The 16,275-nt window shown below is 41.6% G+C and overlaps 1 protein-coding gene across 4 annotated transcripts in view; it reads left to right on the top strand.

Moving 5' to 3' along the window:
• LOC142463468 (uncharacterized) overlaps positions 1-15,307 on the top strand; it is a 45,712-nt gene extending 30,405 nt beyond the window's left edge. Inside the window, exons 1-5 of one of the 4 annotated variants that reach the window (XM_075566283.1) lie at positions 3,808-3,887; positions 5,427-5,497; positions 8,010-8,213; positions 8,417-8,540; positions 12,543-15,307. In XM_075566283.1, coding sequence (XP_075422398.1) covers positions 5,489-5,497; positions 8,010-8,213; positions 8,417-8,540; positions 12,543-13,897 — 1,692 coding nt within the window. In that variant the 5' untranslated portion in view covers positions 3,808-3,887; positions 5,427-5,488 and the 3' untranslated portion in view covers positions 13,898-15,307. Of the gene's footprint in view, positions 1-3,654; positions 3,888-5,426; positions 5,498-8,009; positions 8,214-8,416; positions 8,541-12,064; positions 12,174-12,542 lie in introns of those variants that run through there. The other 3 variants (XM_075566282.1, XM_075566284.1, XM_075566285.1) reach the window with 3 other exon arrangements.
• The last annotated feature ends 968 nt before the right edge of the window (positions 15,308-16,275 follow it).

The raw sequence follows: 16,275 nt of genomic DNA, 5'->3' as shown, positions 1-16,275 counted from the left end.
ACACTGATGATACCCATCAAGGTTGAAACATGTCTGTGAGTGGGTTTAATGGCTTTGCATTATATGAATTGTCTTATGTCTAACTGTAACATTAAATATACACTTGTTGAATAAAAGACCATATGATAATTAAGTCTCTGTTATACCATATCTGTGTTGTTGAAAATTAAACCAATATTTGGGAGTACAAATGAATGTGTGTATACCCGGAAGGGACTCACAAATACCATGGGTAGAACCTGTAATTAAATACCAATCCACACAATGGAAAATGAATACCAAATGTCCTTTTAGGATATCCTTTAAGGAAGTAATGGATACAGTGTGGTAGAAATGATACTTATGAGTCTTTTGATAAAATGTCCAATTTGATCTTGCACACTGGATTCAGGCTGCCTCCTTTGTGGCCTCAACGAACTCCCCTTTACCTACATAGAATAAAAGAAAAGCGCCCGATCCTAGTGCAATATGTTAAAAAATATATGAATTTAATAATCCGAGATTCACAAATGAACACTCACAAACAAATGTTAATAAAAGGCGTGTTATGAGTATATACTCATGCTCCAACGATCCGTGACTGTATCTCTGCTGTTCATCAAAACTGCACGCCACGAGTCTCCGTGCCAGCAGGAACTTGCGACGTCAATCCTCGGTGAAAGTATCCTCCGACAGCACACCACAGGCGTATCAGGGAATCCCTGATGAAGTCAGTTTAATCTGGTGAAACGCGTAGGATTGGACTATACATGATTTACAAGTCTTGCCGCTGCTCCACAATAGACTGTAAGAAGCCTGCATTGATTTCAACTGGTGCCACACAGAATTGATTTCCCCAGCCGGAACCACATACGCCTGTGGTGTGCTGTCGGAGGATACTTTCACCGAGGACTGACGTCGCAAGTTCCTGCTGGCACGGAGTATGGAGAATGTGAAGGAGAAGAGGGTGTTCCACAGTATCAAATGCTGCAGAGAAGTCGAGTAATATGAGTTTAATCGAATGACCGTTGTCTTTGGCAGCATGGAGGTCATTAGTGCTATAGGCCTTAATTATACCGGCGGCGGCCGGACACGCACGCTCCCACAGGACGATGCGCCCGCCCGAAACCTGCACTGCAGGCAGGCGACATCGGGGGGGTGACAGGGAGGCATGCTGGAGGCGTGGCCATGACGTCACGTGAGCGGTTCGCCCTCTTTTGCTGAGCCGCCCACGTGACGCGGTCTTGACGCCTCTGTCACTCTAAAAACTAAATTTTTCAGATCGGCTCAATATGAGTTCTTGGCCGCCTCGTTCTTGCGCGCAGTCGCACTTCCTTGGTCATTGGAAAACCTGCATTTGTTTGGCGGCGCGTGGTGTCGGGTGCTCAGCCGTTTTTTGGTATAATCACGGCCATAGAAATCAAAGGAAACATTAAAAATAGCATTAAGCGTTGAATAAAAACAAAAAAAAACCAGTCACTATTATCTAATATTACAGAGCCGATTTAGTCTTTAAAAACATATAAGATTTCACGTTTTGCTGCTTTTCACTCGCTTCTTAAGCCCGTTTACGGCGTCCCCCCGGTGCAGGACATGCGCTACACTCGCAAAGCCGGGTGGGGGGGGGGAGGGGGTGTGGTTACCAAAGTTCTGCACAGCTGGGCTGATCCCTGGGTGATGTCATGGCATTTGCATGGCTTTTTACACAAGGACTTCTGGGACTTGTAGTTCATCTCTGTAAATACTATACTATTGACAAGCAGCAGCCTGGAATAGGTGCCAAGAACACATTTTTAGGTCCCTGGCCGGCAGGGCGCCCAGGATTTTTCCTCCCCTGGTTATGTATCGATCGCTTTTACTAACTATTCTTTTACATTTTGTTGTGTCTGTATCAAACAGCAGTTGTTCAAATTTTTATTTCTACCCAGGGCTGCCACCTTCTACTAAAGGTCAACCTGGAGAAATATATATATATATTTTTTTTTTAATTCCCTTACGTGGTGCGGCGGCGTCTCCCAGCATCCTGCTGCAACTCCCCCTCCAACTGCAGTGAACATGGCGGTTTGACGTCAAATGACGCTGCGTTGCTATGACAACGGGGTGCTATGTGATGTCATGATGCTACGCAGTGTCACGTTGCCATATCAGCCGTGTTCACTGCAGTTGGAGGGGGAATTGTAGGAGAATACCGGAGAATGCCAGAGACGCTGCCGCCACCCGGAGATTGACAGACTAAACCCGTAGTACAGAGGTCAATACCCAAAACCCCGAGAGGTGGCAACTCATTTTTTTTTCCCGATGAAGGACCCCGGGAGGTTGGAAAGCTTGTAACGTATCAACTACTTGTTGGTCCAATAAAAGGTATCATATCCCTTACTCCCTCTCCCTCCTTGGTAACTACATGGAAGAAAGGACCAGCACGGCTCCCCACCCGGCTTTGCTTATTAAAGTAGATGATCTACCAGGCAAAGAGGTTTATTATATGTTGGATATGGTGAATTTTTCAGTGTTGAGAGAGGGGATACATTAAAGTCTGATGCATAAGTTGATGCAATAACTTCTCAATTATTTTAGACATTCCCCAATTGCTCAGTGAGCCAGTTGGCGGAAGCAGCATTAATGCATTAAGCTACTTTCATCTACAAGATGACCTGGAAGTGACTTAGCATCAATGGTAAAAACACAGTTTCAGCACGTACTACAGAAGCACCAACATCTATATAGTAACTTGACTTAATTACCTTAAACTTGTAATCCTTTTAGAAAAAACAAAGCAGGGAAGTGGGAGTGAGCGCAGCAGAAAAGATTAGGCTTGAGGCAGGTGCGTCGCAAAAACTTTATTACGGCATGTAAGCCAAAAATGTAAAAACACATGAGGAGAATCCTCCGACGCGTTTCGCCCACAGAGGGACTTTATCAAAGAGTGATCCCAGATCGGAAGTACACGCTATATGTAGCCTCCTCCCTTGCGCGCAGGTGCACCGCGACCCGCCTCCAGACCCGAGCAGCGCCTGATGTGCACCAACACTGGTCCAATCCAAAGGGGAAACGCAGTGCACCTGCGCACTGTGAGCAGACACCTCAATCACCTAATATGTCTACGTTCTAAATGCTCTGTTCTAATATATATGGAATCCCAGTTCCATAATGCATGGTCCCTGATGTTCTTAGCAATTGTAGACAGCTGACAAATAAAGATATACAATGTGGAGCAAACTCAACGTAGTAACCTCACATTATTACTGATAGCATGTCCGATCTTCTATAGTGAGTTAGTATATTTGGTTCAGTAAATTCTCCTTCTATGTTTCCAAAGTATATATCATCTATATAACTTTGTAAAAGGTTATCCTGACTATGTAGTATTTTAATCAATTCTTAAAATCAAACACCATACCACTGCTTTTATAAGACAAATAAACAACTTACTTTTACGTCTCAAGTGCTTATTCCCATTATGTGTTCTATTATTATGTCACGTGTATTACTGCTGTGACGCGCTGTGAACATTGATGTCGCTATATAAGTAAAGATCTATACATAAATACATACCACTCCAGAGGGACAAGGATAGATAAACAAGAAACAACAGTCATTCACAGCTGTCCTACCCACTTCAGGGTGCCACAGACAGGAGAGACACTCTTTAATTGGTTTCCTTTTCTTTCACTGCAGGGTGACACATACATCCCTCTCTCCCTATTTGCAGTATGATATAGTTGTGAAGGACAAGTACAATATAGATCGCTAACTGCAGAGGTCATCACGTGCTGCACGATTTCCACAACGAACAGAGCCCGTTCTTGGAGCATCTGACTAACTCATTGGGGATGAACCAGGACAAGAAGCACATGACTGAGAGGATCTTGAATCACACCCTGGAGATCATCTACCTGCTGACTGGAGAGGTGATTGCTGCTGGGGCATGTCAATATGACACCACGCTTATCTCCTTTACAGAGTCCTGCAGAATGTTAATATGGGAGCTACTTGAAGTCCAGTGTTAAAGGACAGATGTTATTAGACTAAGTAAGAGCACAGGAGCAGGCAAGAAGTTTTGGTCAGATGGAGACCCCCGGGTCACATAAAGACATGATGGGACAGTAGGTGAACACAGTCAGTCCAGGTTTGTGCAAAGGAGGATCCATGATCGTGTGTGTGTGTGTGTGTGTGTGTGTGTGTGTGTGTGTGTGTGTGTGTGTATAATACGTTTCCATCCAGACGAAAGGCAAAGCAGAGGCAGCACTCAGAAGATAAGTTTACAAAAAGCTATATTGTCAAAAAATCACATAGATCCGACGTTTCGAATCCACAGAGGGCTCTTTATCAAGGGGATGTGTATGTATGTGTGTATGTGTATGTATGATAGTGCTTCCCCTTTATTTTCTACATTTGTGGGTCATTTATATATCTGTTGTGATCTTCACATTTATTTATTTCAATTTTTGATGATTGCATTTTGGCTTATTCCCACGTTTTTGAGATTTTTCTATTAGTCACTGTGTGCTGGAACATATTTTCTTGTTTACTTATTGTTTGGGAGGAAATATGGTCCTCCTTGTTCCTTTTGCACCTTGCAAATCAGTTTACCCCCTAGTTTTTAAGTGCTGTCTATCCCTTCTGTTCCTTCATGTCTTTGTAATATTGTGGAGGAAAAAATGACAAGTTTTAGCTAACTTTTGAATGTGTGAGAGGGGTCTGACCCCTAGCCTGCTTGTGCTACTGGGTGTATGATAGTGCTTCCAACAGTAATGTAGAAGGAGGGCCAGGTTTGGGAGGAAATATGAGGCTCTCCATTTTTGACATGTTAAGTTTGAGTTGGCGGAGGGCCATCCAGGATGATATCGCAGAGAGACATTCAGCAACTTTGGTCTGTACAGCAAGTGTAAGGTCAGGGGTTGAAAAGTAAAATTTCTGTGTTATTAGCATAAAGGTGATATTTGAACCGAAGAGATGTGATTATGTCACCTAGAGAGTGTGTAAACAGAAGACAGGGCCCTGGGGTACCCCCACAGAGAGATCGATAGAGGAGGAAGAGGTTTTAGCAAAAGAGACACTAAAAGCTGCAGTTCAGTCTTTTTTTTTTTAATTTATTTTTTTACTTCAATAGTTTCATGTGTGCAATCTCTAATTACCTAAAGAACTGTATAGCTGCCGGTCAATTCGTTCTCCATGTATTGATTGGCAAAATTTGGTGACATCATTAGTGAAGAGATCTCTTTTTCTTCTGCTTCTTTCTCTCAGTGGAAGCTCATTAATATTCATGAGCACTCCTGCACTGACATGTGCTAGAGGGAGGGCAGGGCTGACAAAGCCAGGGCTTGTGACAGGACATGAAGGGGCAGTGCCTTAGCAAATGCTTGTTAAAATAGAATACAAGAAAACTGGTCTTTCAAAGTTGTTTTTTTAAAAACAGAAAATGCTAAAAGTATTTTTTCTTACTACAGAACTGATTTATTAAAAAAAACAGACATGCAGGATATTGACTGGACTGCAGCTTGAATGTACGATGGGAGAGGTAAGAGGAGATCCAGGAAAGAGCTTTGTTACGAATGTGAAGGAGAAGAGGGTGGTCAACAGTATCAAAAGCTGCAGAGAGCTCAAGTAATGTGAGCAGAGTGTAATGACCTCTGTCTTTGGCAGCATTGAGGTAATTAGTTATTTTACTGAGGGCTGTTTCGGTGGAGTGAGCAGTGCAGAAGCCAGATTGTAGAGGGTCTAGGAGAGAATAGATGGTGAGAAAATGGAGCAAGCGAGAGAATACAAGACGTTCAAGAAGTTTAAAGGCAAAAAGCCGGAGGGAGACAGGAGATAGTTTGATAGACAGGTAGGGTCAAGCTTGCTGTTTTTGAGTAATGGTATAACTGGTGCATGTTTTGAAGAAGGAGGGAAAGGTACCAGAGTAGAGAGAGGCATAAAAAAAAATGTGTGTGTGTGTGTAGGGATTAGAGTAGGAGCAAGAGATTTTAGGAGATGGGAGGGAATGAGGTCAAGTAGTAGAGGGAGAAGAGGAGATCAGCAACTATACATCCTAAGAGCTCATCAGCTCATGGACGAATGACCTGACATTCTCCTCTAGAATGTTCTGATACAAAGCAGAATTTATGGTTATGTCAGTGATGGCAAGCCGTCCAGTTCCTGAGGCCACAAAGCAACCCCAAACCATCCCAACCACCCACCAAAACACTCCCAACACCACGCTTGATGGTTGGAATGAGGTTCTTCTGTTCAAACGCAGTATTTTGTTTTTGCCAAACAAAACGTTTCTCATTGAGGCCAAAAAGTTATACCTTTGACTTGTCTGTACAGAGAACATTATTTCTGATGTCTTGTGGATCATCTATGTGCTCTTTGGTGAACTTCAGATGAGCAGCAATGTTCTTTTTAGAGAGCAGTGGTTTCCTCTTGGCTATCCTTCCATGATCACCATTCTTGTTCAGTCTTTTTCTGATAGTTGTCATGAACACTCGCATTAGCCAAGGTGAAAGTGGCCTGCAGATCTTTGGATGTTACTCTTGGGTTCTTTGTGACTTCCTGGATGATTTGCCGGTTTGTTCTTGGAGAGATTTTGGTAGGACGACACTTCTGGGTAGACTGACTGTGGTCTTGAACTTTCTCCATTGTAAACAATCTGTCTGACAGTGGATTGGTGGAGCCCCAAATCCTTAGAAATGGTTTTGTAACTCTTTTCAGAATGATGAGCATCAATAACTGCTTTTCGGAGGTTCTCAGAGATTTCTTGTGAACGTGGCATGATGTGTTTCCACACACCTGTATGGTGAAGACCAGACTCACAAAGTTTCTGATATTTATATAGGATGGGGCTTCCCAAATTCACACCTAAACATCTACCTAATTAATTAAACTTTTGATTCTAATTATCCCCTTTAATTTAGCTTATAAAACCAGGGTTTCACTTACTTTTTCACATCCCCTGACTCTTAATTACTCTTAATTACTCATTGTTTGTCAGATTCATAAATCATTTTGTTTTCAAAAGAGAGGGAATTGATTAATATAAACCCTATTGGATATTTAAGAAAAGGCTGGTTTTGATTCAAGAAGGTTATCATGTAAAAACTATCGAATTTTTGTAATTATTGGGATTGACAAACGTTTTCTCGCCGCTGTGTGTGTATAGAGAAGAAAAGAAGCGCTTGCTCCAGATACTCAAATGTATTGACAAGATACAATATTACAAATTCACGGGGCTCGAATGTGTACATTCATAAGCAAATAACACACACACATCACTGGTACCTGACTCCTAAGTGATGATAATAAATAATAACATTTAAAACCCACAGTATGTCCGTCCTCCAATACAAGAGAGCAGAGCGACCACCCCGTATTAAACTACAATACAGAGAATATGTCCAATGGATAAGTCCAAAGATAGTTACCCTTCAATGGGAGGGACACAATAAAACATTCCTTTATATATAGTTGATATTTAGAGCCATTAAGGTCCACTGATGTCTTAAAGATCCAAAATAATAGTCGCCATGCAAAGCAGCGTTTCCGAGGAAGCGGTAGATTTGAGAGTGCTGCAGTTTTTCCATGTTTTTTCCATTCTAAAGCGGATGCGGCGATTTTCTTTATGTGCGCATGCACAACATCGGCAAAGCCCCCCATTCTGCGCATGCGCAACCCCGGACCGGCCCGTTCTGCGCATGCGTAGACATGGCGGCCCCCTTCTCGGTATCGGCGGATCGTCGAGAAGCGGGGCCTTGCTTATAATATCACGAGTCCTATAATGATTACACGGTATTTTGAAATGTGATTGTTTAACAATCCCTGATCTTTGTGTTATATACAGTAGGCACAGAGGAGGCAGTGAGTTTGATGCAGTCAGTGATGCAATAGACAGGATTGGTGAGGAGGCCACTGAATAGATTGCTTGAGTATAGAGCCTTTAACAAGATTTGTCCCTCTCACTGCGAAGCAACACATCTGCAGGAACACGAGATGCCAACTTTTGTCTGTGGCTCTGCACAGAGATATTTATCTCTGTATATCTCAATGTGTAGGATTATATTGTTGTGAAGAAGCACGGTGAGCATGTCACAGACAGCAGCAGTCCCTGTGTCACCGAAGGATTGTGCAGGACACAGAGACCCACCATGGAGCATCCAACTTACTCACTGATACATGAGAGAAACAATGCCAGGATGCTGGAGACTGAGAAGATCCTGGAACACACCAACAGGATCATTCACCTACTGACTGGAGAGGTGAGGGCTGCTGAACAGTGTTACATTTTGCCATCTTTGTCTTCATTCGGACATTTTGTTAGCTACAGTAACTTTGTTCTATGTATCTGTATGTATTATATGCATTTTCCTCTCACCCTTGCTCACCTGGCTTTCTATAAGTAAAACACAATTTCAGGACCAATTATGTCTGGATAATAAGTGTGGGATTCTTTGTGTTACAGGTACCTATAAAGTGTGATGATGTTGCTGTATATTTCTCCATGGAGGAGTGGGGTTATTTAGAAGAACACAAGGATCTCTACAAGGATGTGATGGTAGAGAATCACCAAACCCTCATATCACTGGGTAAGAGGAGGTTTTCTTTCATTTTAATAACGATGTCTGTCCTGTGGGGATCTCAAGCTCAAGTTTCTCTGATGTGAACATTTTTTCCCTTAAAATTGCTAATGTGAGGAATAAGGAATGGAACATTCCAATTGTAATTGGGGACATGTTTTATACTAAGTGAAATGTCCAACCATAAATGTAAAATGATGTTTGTCATGTATACACATATCTGTGTGTCTGTGGGCGTGTATGTGAAAGGGGCTGACAACAAACAGCCCTCCAGTTGTGCCACTCACCTCCCCGAAGGGCACAAAAAATTAGCACACTCACCCCAAAGCTCTCACACAACACCCCAATTACGTTGCCACAACCAGGATTAATTTAAGGACTTAAAAACCTCAGGGTCCTCTATCCCCTTATTCTACAAAAATATGCAATTAAAACACAAACCAAATTTAGCATAACATGTCTGAAAACGTGGTTAGTCTCTTTGTCACGAACGGCGCCCTGCAAGCACGTGACCTGGGTTAATACTCACACCCGCAAGTGCTCCCACTTTTCACCTCAGCAGAGGTCCGTCAAATGGACCATATCTCCTCTACAGGGGAAGGATTAATACACAACCTGCAAGCTGACCCACTCTTCACCTTCGCAAAGGTGCCTCAAATGAGTTATATCTCTCCTAAATTCGTCCCAATATACCACCGTCACGAACAGCACACAAGTGGGCACATGAATTAGATATGCAACCAGGGTTAATAAACACAGCTACTCTAGCCAACTAACCATTCTCCTCCACAAAGGTACCTCCAATGAGTTAATATTAATCCCTACTCAATTGCAAATCATACATTGCTACAACCTGGGGTACTTATGCAAACATCATATATCCCATTAATATTTGTAAGGGCCCCAGGTTCCTCTTTATTATAGGAAAACTGTGCACTATAACACACCAAAAATCCGTTGTAGCAAAATGTGTCCGAAAATGTAAATACTCTCTCCAGAGCGTGCAACAGTTCATTCAGAGCCCAAAGCATTACTTATTAAATGTTTTAATATATATAAAAATACAGTGCTTAGGTTACAGAAAAAATTACGAACATATACAATTACAAATAAATGCAGAACAGTTTCTCAAAATAAAAAGGATAAACATAGTCAGAAAATCCTATACATTACCAAATGCCATAGATTTTCCCCAGAGGGGCCACTGGTACAGAAGATGAGGTCTCACGGATTTAGTACTAAATCCACCTCTGTTGAGATCTGATTTTCATAATCCTTGCTCAGACTTAAATATTCTTTCTTCCCATGTAAACCACATAAACCCAGCCTCTGTCGTAAATCAGCTGTGAGATTGACAGTTTTACGACAGAGTAAAAAAACCTCCCACCACATGACGTTTACCTAAAGTCTGCAATATATAAATGTACTCATATCTTTCCTTAACTAACACTTACACACACGTCAGTCACATCAATACGTTCAGGCACTCAATGTGGACGCAGCAAGAGTAAATATGACCATCTTAATCCTAAATCCAAGCGGCACAGGGATATCTGTCTCTGAGTACCTGCTAGGCCTGACGTGTCTGAAATCATTATGTGCAACTCGGTTCCACGGTGTAATGGGTGCTCACCACAAGCAGGACGGGACTGAGAGGCTGAGGTGGGGAAGTTAGCGTACACGACCTCCAGCCGCGTGAGCGCGTCCGGAGTGCAGGGCGATAGTTGTATAGGCGGGTCGGGGTTGGAGAAGTGTGGATAGTTGTAATACTCGCCATGGTCAGGGGTTGGAGAAGTCGGATGGCCGTAGAGGGTAGCCGGGGTCCAGGAGCAGAGAAGGTAGAGGTTCAGAAGCAAGCCGAGGCAGAGAGACGTCTGAGGTCCAGGTACAAGTCGAGGTCAAACACTGAGAGACAAGAGAGGATCGAAAATGCACAAGGCAACAGAACAAGGCAGCAGGTGCTTGAGGTAAGCACTAAATTCAGGAACGAAGAATTATGCTCAGCCAATTTGCCAGAGGGCTGGCTGAGCATATAAAGGACAGGTGACCAATGAGCAGCCCGCAAGCAGCTGCCACACATTAGCATGAACCGCCTACTCGGTAGCAAGCGCCCAATGGTAGGCCGGAGGCGGAGTGAGCCGCGGGTACAGGTGATCCAGGAATCATGTGGAGTTTCACGATTAACCCCTCGTGTGCTCTTCGTGATGCGGCGCCGGTGCGTGGTCTCCTGCGAGCGTGATGCATCACTCGTGTCATCACGGGGTGTGACTTGAGGGTGAGGCCTAAGCCCGAACCTGGAGGTATCCCTCTGTCTGATGGCGCGGCGCCTGTGGGTAGCTTCCCTGGTCTGCGGTGCGTCACCCGTGTTGTCAAGGGACCTGTCGCGGGGACGGGACCTAACACCGATCCTCACACACGGATACACACATGTAATTTTTACCATCTTCAGCTTAGGACATCACAGGATATTGTCATTTTTAATAAAGTCACTTTGATACATTATGAGACGCCCTATGGCCATCCATAAAACCCTTCCAGAGATTGCTTTGAAGCTCGCTCTAAACAGACCATGTTTATAGAAACTTGTCACAGGAGCCATATTTTATTCCCACGTCTGGCAAGACAACCACCCTTATCTTGAGACTATATCAGTTTGTACCACTAGGTCTGCAAAAGGCGATAACATACCATAAAACCGCTCTTTGTACTTTTCGCACCCAACTTTAATCAAGCCCCTTTGAAGCTCCAACAGATTCATGACAAGCCAGACCCCAAATGTTGAATTTTCAACTTCAAACTGTAGCTCATTAACCCCTTAAGCACCAGAGGGATTAACATACCTAATATCTCAAGACATTATCATGACACGCTTCAAAAGGTACTGGGTTCAATAAGCTCTCAAAGGCATTACTTATTACATTTTAGATTTAGTATTACAAAAGGCGTACAGTGCTTAATGCAGAAAGGATTACAAAAAAATACAGTACATAGATTCAGACTGGTTACAAAATAAAAAGGAACAAAACAGAAAACCATTACCAGCGAATAATATTAGTTTCTACTAGATGCCATGAAATAGAAAATATAAAAATCATGTGTATAACACACCTCTGGGTAAATTTGCCATAGGTATTCCAAAAATACAATACACGTTCAAACCCCAGGCTTTTATCTGTGACAAAAAACAGTCTTCTTCTTCTTCTTCTTCTTCTTCTTCTTCTTCTTCTTCTTCTTCTTCTTCTTCTTCTTCCCTGTGATACTTTTAAGTCTGGCTTCTTTGGTAAAGGGGAATTCTTTCATTTCATTTTAATCTGAGAGTATAAAATACCCCATAACTCTCCCTGTAACCTTCAGATTAATAATACCCACATTCTGGCGTGAGAAGTCAGACAGATACATATCTGTCACTGGTGACAGTCCCACTTTTTAGCCTTTAGAGGGAAAGTAATTGTCTGATATTTGCAACACATATCTTCTCGACATTTTATATTGTGTACTTTTTGCCCTTTTCAGATTTATACCTGACATTAATTATGTTACTGAATAGAATGCCCAATCTATCACCATTGTATCTGCTGGTCAGGGAATCTCTAAGGAATTTATTATATCTTTGGAAGTTTGCCCCAGCAGATAGACCACCAGGTATGAGTCTGTCTGTAAACTGTTACGTGTCATTTTAATGTAAGCATGGCTTTCCATAATGGTTTTAGTCATGGACCCATGATATAGCATTATAATTCAACAACAAACAGAAAATACTGTAGTTCTCCTAAAAAACAGCGTAGCATCTTGGTTGCTGGTCTGTTCACATACTTTGTTCCTTTCATGGCTTTATTGTGACAATGTTTATCCCATTAATGAACTTCTTCTCTCACACTGCATTTCTTTCATTTATGTAACTGTATTTGTAACCATGTCCAGGACATACTTGAAAACGAGAGGTAACTCTCAATGTATCACTTCCTGGTAAAACATTATTTGTAAATAAATAAATACATTTCTTTCCAACAGATGAATCCATGAGCAGAAATACACGGACAGGATGTCCCATTCATCTTCGCTCACCAGATCGTGTAAATGAAGATAACTGTGTTTTTAAAAATGAGCAGAGAAGAAATCACTTGATGCTAAATAAACCAAGCAAGAGACAAAGAAAATCTGTGAGATATACGGCTAAGGAATCAAGCTCACGGGAAGAAGGACATCTCATAGGCTCTCACATGTATACACTCAAAGAACATACAGGGACAGATTATGCTTCTACTCCTATTAAGGAAGGAGGCAAAGGAAACACTATTGCACATACAATTGATAAGGATAAGGACAGTGAATGTGGTAAAAATTTAAAAAATAAATCAGCGGATAAAATTCACCAAAGAACACACACCACAGAAAGGTTGTATAGCTGCTCTGAATGTCAGAAATGCTTTACTAGTAACTCAGATCTTGTTACACATCATACAATTCATGAGAGAGAGAAGTTGTTTGCTTGCTCTGAATGTGGAGAACACTTTTCAAGTAAACATACTCTTGTTAGACATTTTACAATTCACACTGGAGATAAACCATGTGTTTGCTCTGAATGCGGGAAATGTTTTAATTATAACTCAGCTCTTGTTTTACATCAGAGAATTCACACAGGAGAGAAGCCATTTGTTTGCTCAGAATGTGGGAAATGTTTTCCCTGCAGTTCAACGCTTACTGTGCATCAGAGAATTCATACAGGAGATAGACCATACGTTTGCTCTGAATGTGGAAAATGTTTTTACCTTCGCTCACATCTTGTTAAACATCATAGAATTCACACAGGAGATAAGCCATTTGTTTGCTCTGAATGTGGGAAATGTTTTAATAATAGCTCCCATCTTGTTACACACCAAAAAACTCACTCGGGAGATAGGCCGTTTATTTGCTCTGAATGTGGAAAATGTTTTTCTCAGAATGCACATCTTGTTAGACACCAAAAATCTCACTCAGGAGATAAGCCATTTGTGTGCTCTGAATGTGGAAAAAGTTTTTCTCAGAACTCAGATCGTGTTTCACATCAGAGAATTCACACAGGAGAGAAGCCATTTGTTTGCTCTAAGTGTGGTAAATGTTTTTCCCACAGCTCAACTCTTGTTACACATCAGAGAATTCACACAGGAGATAAACCATTTGTTTGCTCAGACTGTGGGAAAGGTTTTCGCAGTAACTCACATCTTGTTAGACATCAGAAAATTCACACAGGAGAGAAGCCGTTTGTTTGCCCGGAATGTGGGAAATGCTTTAGCCGGAGTTCAGTTCTTATTAAACATAAGACACAACACAGACAAACATATACCATTAAAAAAGTCTCCATGTCAGGACTTCCAGTTCGGCGCTGAGGAAGATGGCTGCTTTCGAGTAGAGCTCTGTCGGAGGCTGTGAACCAAAATTAGGTAGTGGCTGACCAAGGCACAATTAATGACCAAATTACCTATTTTAGAGACTAGCCACCCAATATTTCCATAAATATGCCTCCAAAGTCCAACAAGCACTTGCATTCTCAAGAGGAGGTGGACTTCTTTAAGAGGCAAGAAACAGTACACAGAATGAAAGAATGGCGTGCAGAACCGTGTACTGACTCCAACAATTAATCAGACCATAGAGAATCGAGTCAATAGAGAACTAAAAATATATATAAAAGACCTTTTCTCAAACATTAAGAACATGTTTTATGATGAAATATAACCAGCCCTGAGAAAGGGTACCAGCTTGCACTTTTAAAGGGTTAAAGAAGCATTAATGCTGGAGGCTACATCTCGCCCCAAGATTATATTTGAGAACAATATCATTCAAATCTTTACATAACTTGCCCTCTCCTCGCTGCTGAACAGAGTTGAAACTGTTCATGGAGGCTCTGACAGTGCGAAACCATTCAAGACTATATCTTTCTACTCCTCCGTGCCCCCAGGTGGTACAGCAACCATTAACATCCAATCTTCCTTTCTTCATCGCATTTGCAAGATTAAAACAGCATAAACAAAATGTTGAAATGACAGCGCACCCCTGAGTAATCCCCATAGCTTACCCTCTTCATAAGCAGCAAAGATTCCCAGTCAGTCTTGCATTATGTCAAACAAACAATGATAGTTCTTTAAAAAAAATATCCATTAATTGCACAAGAATAAAGACTAACAGCATACCATCAACTTAACCCGTTTCCCATTATTACAGGTGCTTCCTCAGAGGTATAAAATGGTACAGGAAACTAACAAACATTTATAGTATATAAACATTTATATAGCCCCACAGTAATAAAAAAAAAAAACGCTCCGCTCAACGTAAAACACACCACAAAACAGGACTGAACCAACCATGGAGTTCCTGCAAGGAACAATCCATGTCTAATGAAAACGAGGCAGATGTTATATTCTCCATATTATCAATGTATTAATAAACAGTAACGTGTTGTTATACTCACAAACAAACCATCATTAATGTAACCACGCCGGAGGAAACTTCAACAGAAGTGGGAAATGTCCCATTATTTATTTCATTCCAGAGGAATCCTGGTACACAATTGAGAAATCCAAAATACTTCTCATGTAGAAAAGAATTTAAAAGCATCACCCACTCTAATATTGGCCCTAACTTTCTCTATTCCCTGGAAGAAAAAATAATAATAATCCGCTTGATGCTCCCTAATGCGCTCCGTTAAGTCTAATAGCGAGTCGCACATAATGAACTACATTTTGCAATAGAAAAAATTAATGAGATTTGATGTATCCCCATTAATAAATTGCTTAATGGCATATTTACGTCCTGTTGTTGTATTATTCCAAAATTGTTTTGTTGTTCTTAACATATTTGCAAATCTTTTTGCCACATCCATGTGTGCTGAACAGTTTGGCGGAAAACAAATAGTGGGAGCTGGTGTACCCTGAAATAGACGAGGAGACTGCATACCTCCCAGAGATACTGCTTTCCCAAGGATGCAAATAGGTGTGGACCCTGTAATTTGCTCCAGCTTTTGATCAGCAGCCAGAATATGCCAGTATCTTCTTATAATAGCACAGGCCCTGCTATATTCTTTACTGAAGATGGTAATATATGTTGGTGTTTTTTAAAGGCTTTATCAACACAAATGCTACTACTATTATTCGTTCTCGACCTTGGTATAAGAGACTCAGTCACTATTACAGGCTTCCCTCACCTCGGCACTATCACCTGCTGCTGCTTCCCTCAGAAGTGTATGTACATAGCTCCCAGGCATTTGGTAAGGAATCAGCTTTATTCTTTCTTTATTTGTTATATTTTGCTGTGGATCTGTGGGGGAGTATACTGGGAGTTTTATAGAGGGTTTTGGGTGTTTTTTCAGGTTTAAAACCCGTTTTTTGTTTTCACCCAGGGGCTGCAGTGTTTTAACCCAGCATAGCTGCAGTTTAGCTGGCTGGAAAACTGCAGTCTCACCCCCTCTCTCCTCCCTCACTACTGGAGGTTTTTACTGGTTGTTTAAACTTCCAATTTCACTCTTTTGTTTTTCTTAAGCCTGATTCCTTTTCTCACTTGCTATTGAGAGCTCTGTGTCTTTTTTATAAAGACTTGTAAAATTGTGGTGTTTGCTTATTACAACAGAGAGAGAGTAACCAATAAGGGGAAAAAGATTTAAAACTGCAGCAGGTTTTTAAAAGCTGCTGTTTTTTCCCCTTGCAGAGAGATCTCTTCTTAAAGGGACAGTTCCTCTCTAAACCTCTCTCCCTAAGCAATACCCTCCCCTGAC

This window comes from Ascaphus truei, chromosome 11, assembly GCF_040206685.1.
Source record: "Ascaphus truei isolate aAscTru1 chromosome 11, aAscTru1.hap1, whole genome shotgun sequence".
NCBI classification, from domain to species: domain Eukaryota; kingdom Metazoa; phylum Chordata; class Amphibia; order Anura; family Ascaphidae; genus Ascaphus; species Ascaphus truei.
The sequence above is the reverse complement of the archived record's forward strand: the minus strand, read 5'-3'. Positions and strand labels throughout refer to the sequence as shown.